General features: G+C 36.1%; 1 protein-coding gene across 3 annotated transcripts in view; it reads left to right on the plus strand.

The window, feature by feature from the left end:
- LOC110178026 (uncharacterized) overlaps positions 1-8,860 on the plus strand; it is a 62,524-nt gene extending 53,664 nt beyond the window's left edge. The window contains exons 3-8 of one of the 3 annotated variants that reach the window (XM_086836645.1): positions 4,819-5,099; positions 5,511-5,865; positions 5,950-6,153; positions 6,234-6,341; positions 8,056-8,388; positions 8,461-8,860. In XM_086836645.1, the coding sequence (XP_086692771.1) occupies positions 4,827-5,099; positions 5,511-5,865; positions 5,950-6,153; positions 6,234-6,341; positions 8,056-8,388; positions 8,461-8,639 (1,452 nt within the window). In that variant the 5' untranslated portion in view covers positions 4,819-4,826 and the 3' untranslated portion in view covers positions 8,640-8,860. The remainder of the gene's footprint in view (positions 1-4,818; positions 5,100-5,510; positions 5,866-5,949; positions 6,154-6,233; positions 6,342-8,055; positions 8,389-8,460) is intronic. The other 2 variants (XM_086836646.1, XM_020945041.2) reach the window with 2 other exon arrangements.
- The last annotated feature ends 4,706 nt before the right edge of the window (positions 8,861-13,566 follow it).

Genomic DNA, 13,566 nt, shown 5'->3' on the forward strand with positions numbered 1-13,566 from the left:
CTCTTAAAAGTTTTGTTTATATTTACACAGTAAGAGCTTAATTCCTATATTCTAACTTCTTAGTACCCCAGATATTTAATAATTTCTTACAGGGTATCACTCTGCTCTCTTACTTAATATTCTTCTTTACAGATATATATACATATATACCGATTTAAATATATATATTTTTATCTCTTGTTTTGCCTTTGTTTATTTTGGCGAAACGGATTCCGATTCCGATTCCGATTCCCGTTGGACAATTACCTACTCGACACATATTGCCTGATGCTTGAAAAATGCCGAAAGAAATACAGTAAGAGAGAGAGAGGGGTATAAAGAGTGAGAGGGGGGGGCTACAATCCGAAACCAGATCGAGCCATAAAGATAACACCAGACTGAACAGAAAATAAAAACCAATAACAAAGACAAAGCCCCCGAAACAAAAACAAGCAAGAAGCCACACCGACAAAGTGTTTCCGACTCTTTTTATTTTGTAGATTTTGCAATCAGATTTATATTGGCAGAAAGAGATAGATAGCATAATGAGAGAGAGAGAGAGAGAAAGAGAGAGGGAGATAGGGAGAGAAAAGGATAGAGAGAGATAGAGAACCATTTGATTTTTATGAGCCTGTTTGGTGATATCATTTATACACAGAAATTAAAGCTATTTTAGGTATTAAATAATTTAAAACCACAATTACTATATATAAGTTAATTGAGAAATATATTTAATATATAAAAATTGTATTATTTTTATACATAAAAAATTCATATGTATATATTTATTTTTTTAATTCTTCTACCCTAATCAATGTTCCATTTAAAAAACAAAAATGCCGGCAGAAGAAAAAAAAACCTAAGTCATCCAACTCAAAATATATAATTAATAGTATACATTAGTTAATATAATTAATTAACAATATATATACCAAAACAAATTAATGAATTTTTATTAAAATATATACTAACTTTCTATAATTTTTCTCTCTTAAATAAATTCACATTTAATTAAAAAAAAAAAATTTCAAGAAGAAAATTCCATATGTATTTCGACTCAAAACATATAATTTGTAATATACATAATATATAATAGTTAGCATATAATAAATTATATCCATACCTAAGTAAATTCATGAAATTCTAGGTATATATACTATTTTCTTATAATTATTCTACCTCAAATAATAATTTAATTTATAAACCAAGCAAAGCAATGGAAGCTCTACTATCTTCTCGCTCAAAACTTATCCTATTAAGTTATTTTAACTCTCCAAAAATCGATTTTTACACCAAAATTTGAAAATAAACTTCAATATTCAACCATAATTTTCCTCTGTGTACACAGCTACTTGTCTACGCAATTGAAACCGAAACTGAAACCTCAAACCTTTCGCCAACTCCCTGTTTCTTCGACTCTTGTCTGATTTCTTGGTCAGCGGCAATAAATTAAGTCAAGTGTAGCATTTAATTGATTTTAATCATAGATTAAATATCGTAAAACAACAAGCCGCACAACAGAAACCCATGGGCTAAAGGCCAAAGAACAACACCCAAAAGGCCGCTGTCGCTGTCGCTGTCGAGCTGACCAATAAAGTCAACAATCAAATCAAATAAACCCCCCTGCCGAAGTCCAAAATCGGGCAAACAAACCAATTTGTAGGACAATAAGTTGTCGTTAGGAGGGCCCTCCTTGGTTGTTGTAATCGTTGTTTACCAATATGTAATCCTTAGAAACAACAAGACTGCTGTCCTGTGTGTCCTCACTGGTGCTGTGTGCGTATCCTTGTTGTCGGTCTTGGGGGGGAGGGAGAAGGTCCTTTTTGGACGGTGGACTAACGCCGCCTTGAATTTCAATTACTCTGGGAAAATAGGGGTATTGGCAGGGGCATTAGCTTAAAGCCGCTGTCTGATGATATATCCCCAGAGTCGCGGAGACATTGAGTGACGCGTAAGAGAGAGAACGGAAGTTGAATACAAAATATCTCTCTCGTTCACTATTTTTTGATAAGAACTTATGATTCTTCCGCTTTCTATTGGATCCTCAGGCAAGCCATAATATATTTTATAAACTTAAAGCAGAGAAAGTAAGTGATTTTTAAGAGACAGAAAAGAAAGCAAACTCTCTCTCTTTCGCTACTGCTTATTGAGAGTTTATTTCCGTTTCCGTTTTAAATGCCTTCCTTTTTATAGAGACTGTGAGTCGCACAAGAAAACAGAGAGATCAGAGAAAGCAGAAGCTAAAAAGGAACACTCTTACTCTCTCCCTCACCCTCTCTCTAGTTGTCTCTGTCTCTCTAGCTGTCTATGTCTCTCTAGTTCTCTCTGTCTCTCTAGATCTCTAGATCTCTCTGTCTCTCTAGCTCTCTCTGTTTCTCTAGCTATCTCTGTCTCTATCTCTCTCTGTGCCTCTAGCTTTGTCTGCCTCTCTAGCTCTCTCTGTCTCTCTAGCTGTCTCTGTTTCTCTAACTCTCTCTGTCTCTCTCAATATCTCAAGATCTCCCTGTCTCTCCAGTTCCTTCTGTATTTCCAGCTTTCAGCTTCCTGTTTCTCTAGCTCTCTCTGTCTCTTAAGTTCTCTGTTTTTCTCTAGCTCTCTCTGTCTTTATAGCACTGTCTGTCTCCCTCTCTTTATCTCTCCCTCTTTCCCTACCGCTTGAAGAGAGTTTATTTATCTTTTTTTCCTTATGACTGATAACTTAAACTCATATCATCAGCTTCCTAGTCAAGTTATTTCCTATATTATAACTATATATTTTCTCTAAATTCCCAACTAATATATTCTCCAATATATATATAAATATATTGATTTTTACAACAAATTTAAAATAGAAATAATCTCTAAAGTTCCCTTACTTTTGCCCCTGCCATTTCGAGGAGCCCCTCATGTATCCTCCTTTTGTCTGCTAAAAACATGGACGTAGATATAAATTCAAGGGGGCTTTTGGGTTGGGGAAAAGGTGAGAGCCATGGCAGTGGAAGAATATATTCGCGTTGCTAACGAATCAAATAAATTTGTTGGTCAATTAAAAAACTGCAAAACGCGCACAATTTCCACATGTGTGGTGCGGCAGTAAGAACTACATACGTATGTATGTGTTGAGGCGCGCTTTTCCACCTAGGTTTTCCCAACCCCCCCCCCCCCATCTCATGGATGCTGCTGCTGATTTTTGCTCTAATGGCTGCCAGCGCCAAATGAAAAGCTTGGCGTGAAAAAAAATGCATTGCAAACCAATTTTTTTCCTCTCACTGCGCTTTTTCTTCCCAATCTCTCAGTATATTTCCTTTTTTTTTGTATTTTTTGGGTACAGCTTTTCCCATGATTCCCTGCATGGTTCCTGACTAGCTTTTGACCGAAAAATTTTGTTCCCTCTTTGGTTTTTTTCTCTCCTTCTGTTTTTTTTTTTTTTGCACACAATTTTTTATGATATCCTTTTTTTTTCGTAATTTTTTCTCGGTTCCGATTTTTTTTAATATTTTTTTATACCATTCTGGGGTTTTTTTTTTTTTTTTTTGTATGTTAAACTTTGGCCGTAAACTAACTTTGTCGGGTGGGGGCTTGATAGTGTCTAGGGAGAATTGATGTGGCGCAGGGGCGGCGGGGCTCTCAAGAGAGGGGGGTTCCTAGTCGAGTTCGAGCTGAGCTGGCCACGTTAGTTATTAGTCCAAGGAGGGGGCTCTGCGGGTTGAGTGAACACGAGAGCGGCGATAAATGTCTAGTTCAGCACTCGAAAAAAATATATATATATAATAATATTCGGAAAAGCGGTGGAAGCGGAAACACTGATAAACGAAAAGAGAGAGAGAGAGAGAGAGAGAGATGGAGAGAGATGGAGAGAGTGAGGGATAGAAAGAGTAAGAGAGAGTAGATGTTAAAGGAAGCTGTCTCCTGCAAAGAGACTAGTTATAAATCATTAAAGTCGTCAAGAAAAAGGAAATGGAATCAATTAAACTCCTTTACTTAATTTTATTTATAAGCAAACAGCTGACTAAACAGTGTGACTGTTGCTCACTGTAAAGCATTCGGTACAGACTACAGTTCAGTTAAAAGCAATCTCTACAATCTGGTCACACTGTATAAATGGCATATAAGCCTAACTATCTAGCAATTGCAGAGCCAAAATTGACATCGGCTGGTTGACCCCGGAAAACGAAAAACTAAATAAAAATGTAAAGCAATTTTTTGGGAGAGAAATAAATGGGGGGGATGTGGCAAAAGGTAGGGAGGAGGCACTGCCAATTTCATGCTATGCTCTCCCTCTGTTGTTCACAATGCGCTCTCATCTCGCAGAACAATCTTCTTCCGCCTGCTCCTATTTTTTTCCTGCATTTTCCCCATTGAGTTGTTCGAATACCCTGGATTTAAGGACCTTTTGAGGTATATTAACTAATCAGACAAGTTTTGAAAGAAAGCTTAAAATAAAGTCAGTTGTTTTTTGAGCACTCTTATTTAATTATAATAAAACCACAAACATTTAAAAGAATATCTTTCATTTAAAGGGCAACCTCTAGTTGACTTTTCAATCCTTCTTTTTTCATCACTTTTTCCCAACTCTTTGCTACACACATTGTGATGTACAAACCGATGTACAAACTGATGTACTGGCAATATACGATATCTACAGACATATATATGTGCCTCGTTGGGTGTTTGATTAAAAGAGAAAAGGGAGGGACTCGGAATCGGACACCGACTCGGACTCTCTGCCGGTAGGGAACCGCCTTCGGGCTGCTACTGCGCCTGTCCATCAAATCAATCGATATCCAATACTCAATAACCAATAGCCAATACCCAATAAGCCTCGAATATATATATATTTTTTTTACGTATATCTCCTAGGCGGAGCTATGTCAAATACTGCGCCCATATTATTATCACGCGCCCAACAGAAGATCCGAAGTAGAGCTCGCATCCGGGAAAGGCCCGGCACACCGGAAGACCATTTAAATCCTATAAACATGATGATGGAGCAGCAGAGGGGTTTCCGGAATGTGGTACAAAGCCCATTGCCCACCGAAGAAGATCAGGGTGAGGAGAGTGGCTATGATCCCGATCCCGAGGATTGTGATTTAGAGCAAGAAACGGACGTGTACACGGACATGGAGTCGCTGCAGTTTAAGGTAAGTTCACGGGGGAATTATGTTTAGCATTAATCCAATTAAATTAATTAATTTAAACTCCTTGAACTATATTAGTTGAGACTACGATTATATTTATATGTATTAAACATATATATTTAAATTATAAATATGAACTAGTTCTACAAAAAGTTTGGCAGCCTCAAAGTATTACAAAAGCAAAAGCGAACAAGTTGGCAAGGCCAAACGGTCAAAAACGAAGTGGCAGCACCAAAGTTCGCTGAACTACTAAAATTCTTCGAAAATCGACCGGTCTTTGGCTTTCTTATAAAGTTTTTAACTATTTGAAACCTTTGCAGAGTTTAAATATTTGTAAATTCAATACCTCACCTGATTTTGTACAGCGAAAAAGTGATTAATTGCCAAATTCTGGGTGATTTTCTCCTTGTTCAGGTTGAACTTCCAAACGAGCTGTATGCGCAGTCGCAACTTTCGGAAAATCGTTCGAGACACGTGAGTTTTGGTAACTCTGGAGAAGGTACAACCTCGTCTCCTCAGACGCCGCCACTGTTGGAGCCGCCATCGCCAGAGCCTACATTGGAGGAGCCACTGCCTCTGCCGTTCCTGCCGCCGCGAACGTGCTCTCATCTCAAGAACAATAACACTTATCCGAGATCCACGAACACCAACGTGCCTCAGGCCCTGCGATTGGGAAAGTGCACGCCACCTTTGACATTTGGCCAGGGTTACGATCCACCTTTTCTCTACCCCGAATTCTTAGCCAAAAATCAGCAGAGTCGCATCAACTGTGAGTTTGGTCACTCTTTAGGGTTCAGCATAACCTAAATATGGTATATTTTATTTCTTTATTTTTGGTTTGTGTTTATTTCAGACATCTTGACCTTGGTGGACAGTTTGGTTTTGCAAATGGAGCGTTTCGGGTCACTTTCCTTAAACTCTGAAGGGGAGGCCAATGGGGTCACCACAAAGCCCTCGACGGGAGCCATACCCAAGATCCGTCCGCCCAATGGCGAATTTCGCAGCATTCCTAATGGAAACCGCAATAGATCAATCTCCAAAACGCACAACCAATCCAGTGAGTTCTTCACTTCTAATTCATATTTTTATATGTAATCATAAATAATAATTTAAAAATTAATCATTCAACATAATCAGAGGGCAAACAATCGAAGAAGACCAACTTAGAGCAGGAAGTCGAGTACGATATGGATTATGAGTTCTGCATGGAACAGATTGAGGATTTTCGGGCCAACAGAGTTCGAGGTGGGTCACATTACTATTTCGATGACAAGGATGTGGTGCAAGAGAAGATTTGGAAGAATTTAAAGAAGAAGAAAGAGCGGGCCCAGCAGGCTGAGAAAACTCAGGAAGAAAAGACTGTGGAAGAGAAGATTTCGGAAGAGAAGACTCCGGTAGAGAAGACTCCGGTAGAGAAGACTCCGGAAGAGAAGACTCCGGAAGAGAAGACTCCGATAGTGAAGACTCCGGTAGAGAAGACTCCGGAAGAGAAGACTCCGGTAGAGAAGACTCCGGAAAAGGCTTTTGCTGAGCCAACAATTTTTAACGAAAAGACGTTTAACCAAATGCTGCTCAGCATGGGTCAGGGTTACAAGGGAGGCTAAATCGCAAATTCAATTGGAATAATTAGTACCAGAAGAAAGGAGAAGGAATTGAGAGAAAAACTATAAGAAACGAAGAGAAATAAAGAAGAATATAAAAGGAAACCGAACTAGAAAAGGAGAAAAAAGGCAGACATTAATCTTTAAGAATTGACAACTTTTTTCACCTTTTTTTCAACCTTTTTTCAGTATTCACTATGTATCTCATATTTATCAAAAACTTCCCATGTACTCACTATTTGCATTTACAATAAAAAAAATAAACAAACCAGACTTTCTGCCAAAGAAATTTAAGAAGTTAACTTCTGAAAGCCAAAATTTGTAAAACCAATTGCAACAAACAAACAATTTGCAATCAGGGATTAATATGTATGTCAATTTTTGAATAATTACTAATAGAGGTTAATTTAGATTTGGAATCGCTTGTTTCTTGGTCATTTTAAGCCTTCAAGAAAATGCCAAATATCTGAATTCAAGAAAATTTGAATCAATATTCAATAATCAAGACTTAAAAATATCATAACTAAGCCAAAAATGTAAAAATTTTTAATCGGAAGATACGCATAGCTTAATTTTTATTAGCTTTATAAATCTGCGTACCTAGTTCAAAAGCAAAAAAATTTAAATTTTTTGATGTTTTTTTTTTGACAATTTTATCCCTTAAAAAGTTAGGAAAAATTTAAAAAATTTTGATTCATTCTAAAGATAGCTAGATCGATTCGTTTTTTTATGCTGATCAAGAATATATATGATTTATGGGGTCGGAAATGATTCCTTCACTTTATTTTGGGCTTCTGAATAAAATTATAATACCCTTTAAATGTTATATAAAATAAAACCCACAATATATGAGATGCAATATGCAAGTTTATGAATTAAATAACTAATAGTTTTAGCAAAATATTTTTATAGTTAATCTTATGGCTTCCAATTCACTAAAAATCTATTTTATTTATAAATAGTAACACTATTAATATAAAGTTTTTGTTAAATATATATGTCAATGCTCATTGCTTATAATTATATTGTTAGGGGTTCTACTGCCAGAATTTATATATTTTAATATTTTAAAAATATTTAAGAAATACATTTACCCTTGTAAATGTTTTTTATATATGTATAAAGCTTTTTTAATTCAAAGTAACTCACCAGAATTTAGCTATCAATAGTGTTATCCAAGTTTTTTACAGAGAGAAAAGCATTTTTGGTAACCTAAAAATATAGAGATTGTTGAAAAAAATGTTAGAAAACTCTATTAAAAATAGTTGTAATATATTAAATATATATATTTTTTACTATAATACTTAGAATCTATATTGTATATATATTTATATGTATCTAAATGTCTTTCTCCACAGCCTGTGACGAGTGTGTTGCCGGTCAAACCTTGGATGTGATTAGGGGACACTTGTCCCGTGCCGATTACTCGGATGCCTCCAAACTGGCAATTCCCGAACCTCGCAACATTGGCCGGAACAGCTCCTCGTCCTCCTCCATCGGAACAGCGACTTTGACACCAAACACACGTCCTTGCTCCCCCGAGGGTCAACGCCAGGCGACGACCCCTAAACCTCCCAAGGATTTGGAGCAGCTGCTGGACCCCACCACCGATTGGCCGGCAAATAAGAAAAAGGAGAGCAAACAGGAGAGGAGCATGCTGGAGAATCTCTTCAATATGACATCGGCATCGCGTTAGTTTTTTTATATTATTATTTTTTGTATAAGATATATGTTTTAATTAATAAATCTGGTGATTTTTCCAGCTCCAGCTCGCATTAAAATTGTCGCAGTTAAGCGTCAACATCAGAAGTCATCAGGAGGAAGCGCAGGAGCAGGATCAGGATCAGGATCAGGCGGGGGATCCTTTGTTACTTATACTACCCATCGTAGCAAAAACCGAGATGCGTCTTTGATACCCTGCATGAAGAAGAGGAACAAATAGGAAAGGATTTTCTTCAAGGTTTAAATTAACCTTGTTACCTAACTATATTTTTTTTTTATATATTTTATATTATTATAAATTATATTGAGTTTTCTATAAAACCCTTTGATTGGGATACATTCTTTTCAGTGACATGAACTTGCAAAAGATTATATATTTTATGTATATGTTAATCATCAAATAAAGAGATATATATTTATTTATATAATATATCAATTTATAAACCTGACATATTTCTTAAATGAAACCTCTAAAGTAAGTATATCATATATATAAAAGATTGAACTTTATTATTGCAAAAATAGGAAAATAATAGATAAAAATAGTCAGGCTTAAATGTGATGATATTTTTATAAAAGTTTAAATGATAGAAATATTGTAAAACTATGTCTAAGTCAAAGAAAAGCTTTGTGTTAACATTAAACTTTTAAAACTAAAGATAAATCTGTCAAATCAGCCTAAAAGTAAGATTTTTCTCATCTCTTAATATTCAATGTCTAATTCATTAATTCTTTTAATTTATTTACTGTATAAAACCGAAACCCATTATTTTATTTGTTGCCAGGCCAGACCCTCTTCTTCAGCTATCGCTGGAAAAACAATCAACAGAAAATATAGAAAAAAAAAAATCAAATTGAAAAAGAAATGGAAAATTTAAAGTAAGCAAAGCGAAGAAGCATCAAATCAAAAAACAATTACGCGGCAAATGACATTATCAAATGTCAAATGTCATGTTCGGTGAGCTCAAACCTGCCACCCAGGACCCCCTTTTATTTCTATATATATTTCTTTTTGTTGTAATTTATTTTATTTTATTTTTGTTTTCTGAAACCCCTGACAGTCGTTGTTGTCTTGGTGTATCTGGAACATCTCGCGTATCTCAAAAAAAAAAAAAAAGAAATGCAAAGCAGCTAAAACTGAGACCGAGAGCGCATCAAATTTGTTCGAGGCAATTTTTCAATTCATTGAAGTGGAATTCATAGGAAGCCCCGGACTTGGAGTGACTCCCGGTGGAAGTTGGACCTTGGCCATGGACATGGACTTCTACTAAGCGCCACTTGACTTGTGCCCCAGTCTCCTGTCCAAAGGACCTTCCGAGGGGGGGGGTTGGAGTATCTGAAATCAAAATCTAGATTTTTGATTCTCTTATACACGCGTATTACCCGTGGTGCTCCTTTCACCCCAGAGATAAAATTGGAATTGGGGATTGGGAAAATGGGGAAATGGGAGTGGAAACTTGGGTTCTCTATATTTGGGAGGAGGGGCTTCCTTTATTCTTTGCCATTCTTTTGAAATTGGCTTTAAGCCCGTTTGTTTGTAAATAAATCTGCGACGCTTTTGTATTGCCGAGATTTTTTATTTTTCATCTTTTTATAGATTATTGGTTTGAAAGCACTGAAAGAAAATTAGAGTCTGGAGTTGATAAGTCAAGCTATTATTTATTTGTAATAAGCCTAAGGTTTCCTCTTTTTATTTATTAATCTTAAAAGGGGTTTAAAAGCAACCTTATAACTTGTTTATTTTAGTTTTTAATTTATATTATTTAATACACATTTTTAATGCCTTTTTAAGTTACTATAATTATATAAGCATTTTAAACAATTGCTTTAGCATTATCAAAAATTTTCCTGACACTGTTTAGCAATATTTAAAAAATTATTTTAAGGCTGTGTAAATTGGTAACTATTTTCAGGCTTAAATAGAGTTATTTTATCACCTTTAAAAATAATATTTCATATATTTTTATATATATTTATATTTAATGTGAAAATATAGTTTCTTAAAAGTATTTATTGTTTTTTTTCTATACCCTTGCTGGGTATTATTATATATATTATTAAGTAAACATATTCTTGATCAGCATCAACAGCTCTCTCCCTCTCTCTTACTCTCCCTCTCTCATACTCTCACTCTCTCTTACTCTCACTCCCACTTACTCCGTGCATCTCTAGTGTTAACTCTTTCTCTGTCTGTCGCTCTGCCTTTCTCAAGTGATAGCTCTTACTCTCTCGCTCTCACTTTCTCTGTTCTCTTCACTCGGGAACTATAAATAGAGGCACTTCGGTCGCCGCGACCTCAGTCTGTCCTAGGGGTACCTAGTGTTAACATCTCTGGTGAAAGTGATAAGTGATAGTGATAGTGATTACCCTTCGATCCCGGAAATATCATCTGGCCAATGGAATGCAACTGGATAACTAGGAAGAGATCTTCGATACCATGATTACCCCTACTTAAAGTAACCAACGATTATAATTCTACCCTGGAAGGATGTAAGCAATGACGTGTCCCCCACTGCGGTAAGTCTTAATCATGATAAGTATATCATTTTCATATACATATAAAGATTCTAGTTTGAGCTCTGCTAACTATGCATTTATTTTTCAATTAATTCTGTTATTGTCATAGATCCCATTACTTATTATTATAATTTAAAGTTATAAATCAATTTGTATTGATCATATCCACTCAAAGTAAACAGCCTAATTAATTTATAAATTTGTCTCGAGCATTGATTTCTTAGCATTTCGATAGTTTTAAAGCTTATCCTGACTTTGGTGTTAAGTTTTGATACATTATTATACGGAGCAGAGTCATCTCCTTTCATATAAAGTATATATGTTCTTGATCAGCATCAACAGCTGAGTCGATTTAGCCATGTCCGTTTGTCCGTTCGTCTGTTTGTCCGTCTGTTTGTCCGTCTGTTTGTCCGTCTGTTTGTCCGTCTTTTTGTCTGTCTGTTTGTGCGTCTGTTTGTCCGTCTGTCTGTCCGTCCGTCTCTTTGTCCGTCTATCTGTCCGTCAGTCTGCTTGTCTGTCTGTCCGTCTGTCCGTTGCTATGCAAACTAGTCTCTTTGATTGGTAAAATATGTTTATATATAATTTCCTAGTGATGTATTAATTCCTAGTGATCGAATTGCAATCTGCAAGTGTATAAACACTTCGGCTTTCCGAAGTTAGCTTTTATTTTTCTTGTTTCCATATGCATTCGTTGACTTATTCCCCTCCATATTGATGACCTCGCATTTGTCTTCGGTAGGTTGTGCCTGTAGTTGAGGTTGAGGTTGAGAAATTACCCTGACAATGACCCTGGACGATGGCTTCTAATGAAAGTCAACACGCAGGACCTGGAGTCCTTAATGACTCCCTGGAATGGGTGGCTTCTGCCAGCCTGTCATCAATCGCAATGGAAATCGAAATGGACATGGCAATGGCAGAGGACCCCGGTTCACTTTTAAATATATGTCGATTACGTAGCGACGTTTATTGATAGTGAGTGAGCTCTCTCTCTGGACTCACACCTCTGTGTGTATTTTCGAATAAGGAAAAACTATTAGCAATAAGCCTCACTCGCCTGGGCAAGGACAACTCGCATATGTCACAGGGGGTAAAAATGAAAAATGATCTCATATGGGACAGGGAGGGAAGGCAGGACACATCAAGGGATGCAAGTTCTATATATCCAAGAAATATATTATTATGGTTAATAAATATAAGAGGTATTGTTTTAGGTAGAGCAAGTAGACTTGCTTGAAAGATATCAAATCTTTCTAAATATCGAGAAAAAATCGAAAAATATAATTTTTTTACCTCTTATAGAGTATTAAAATTTTAGTCAGGAGCTTAAAACTAAGTCAAAGAATCATTTCCGACCCTATAAAGCATATATATTCTTGATCAGCATCAAAATGCGAATCTTTCTAGCTATTTTCGGCAGTAAAAAATTTTTACTAATTTTTTTTTGCATTATTTTATCGATATTTTCACAATATTCAAACTTTGAAAAATTGAAAAAAATTTAAGTTTTCAAAAATGTTAAATCGAATAAGCAGATTTATTAATCTAATAAAAACTAACCTAGGACCGTTTTCCGAATTAAAATTAATGTTTTTTTGGCTTAGTTATAAGTTTTTGAAATTTTTGATTTGTTAAAAAAATTTGCATATAAAAATATCAATAAACATTGATCAAATATGACGAATATCTTAAGCTTAGTTATGATCAATCTCTGATTACAACCCATATTCAATTTCCAACTGCAAGGATATATAAACTTTGGCTTTCCCAAGTTAATTTATATTGCCAACTTAATGAAACTATTATCAAGAGCATATATATTTCTGTTATAAATATCGATAAAATATCGAAATATGCTTGACCATCTCTAAGATAGGTGTGTCTCAGCATTTCACCAATTGCCATAATTTATCTGTCACATGTCGAATGTGTGTCAACGTCAACGCTGGAGTAGCAAAAGTAGTAGCATCCCTTCCTAACTCCAAGCACACTCGCACACCCACCTACACACACACACACCACCCATCATCATCAGTGGGAGATCTGCTGTCATTAATATTTATTATGTCACATGCATGCACGGACTCGGACTTGGACTCCGGATGCGGACTCGAATGCGGATGCGGCCTCGGATCCGGTTACCAAGGTTCGTGGTTCATGGCAGGAGGTCCTTGGTCCTTGGTCCTGGGTCCTTGTTCCACAACTCCTACTACGTGCCAAGAAGTTTTGGGCCAACTGTTTTTAATATTTTAATAGGCCAACTCGAGTTTGAGTTCAATCGGGGAGCCTGCAGGGGTCAGAGACCTAAATTTCAGGTTTTGAATTTATTCATCAAACTTAAATGGATAATAATAAATATATGTATAGAGATTTGAGAACCTAAAACCCAGCTATTTGCTAGATTCTCTGAGTAACTCTCGTCGATATGTGATGATATCCTTTTGATCTTTCGGTCACCTAAACCTCATCCCGCCCACAATTTTCGATTCTGGCACAATAGGCTCATTAGTCGTTTAATGGAATATGTAATGTCTGCTCCTGGGTTGGGAGTTGATAAAGTGATGAGTGTGGGTGGGTTTTTCCGGTGGTTGTTCTCCATGATGATGATGATGATGATGGCTCTGGAAAAACTA

This window comes from Drosophila serrata, unplaced genomic scaffold, assembly GCF_035046125.1.
Source record: "Drosophila serrata isolate PLE 108 unplaced genomic scaffold, ASM3504612v1 contig_292, whole genome shotgun sequence".
Classification (NCBI taxonomy): Eukaryota; Metazoa; Arthropoda; class Insecta; order Diptera; family Drosophilidae; genus Drosophila; species Drosophila serrata.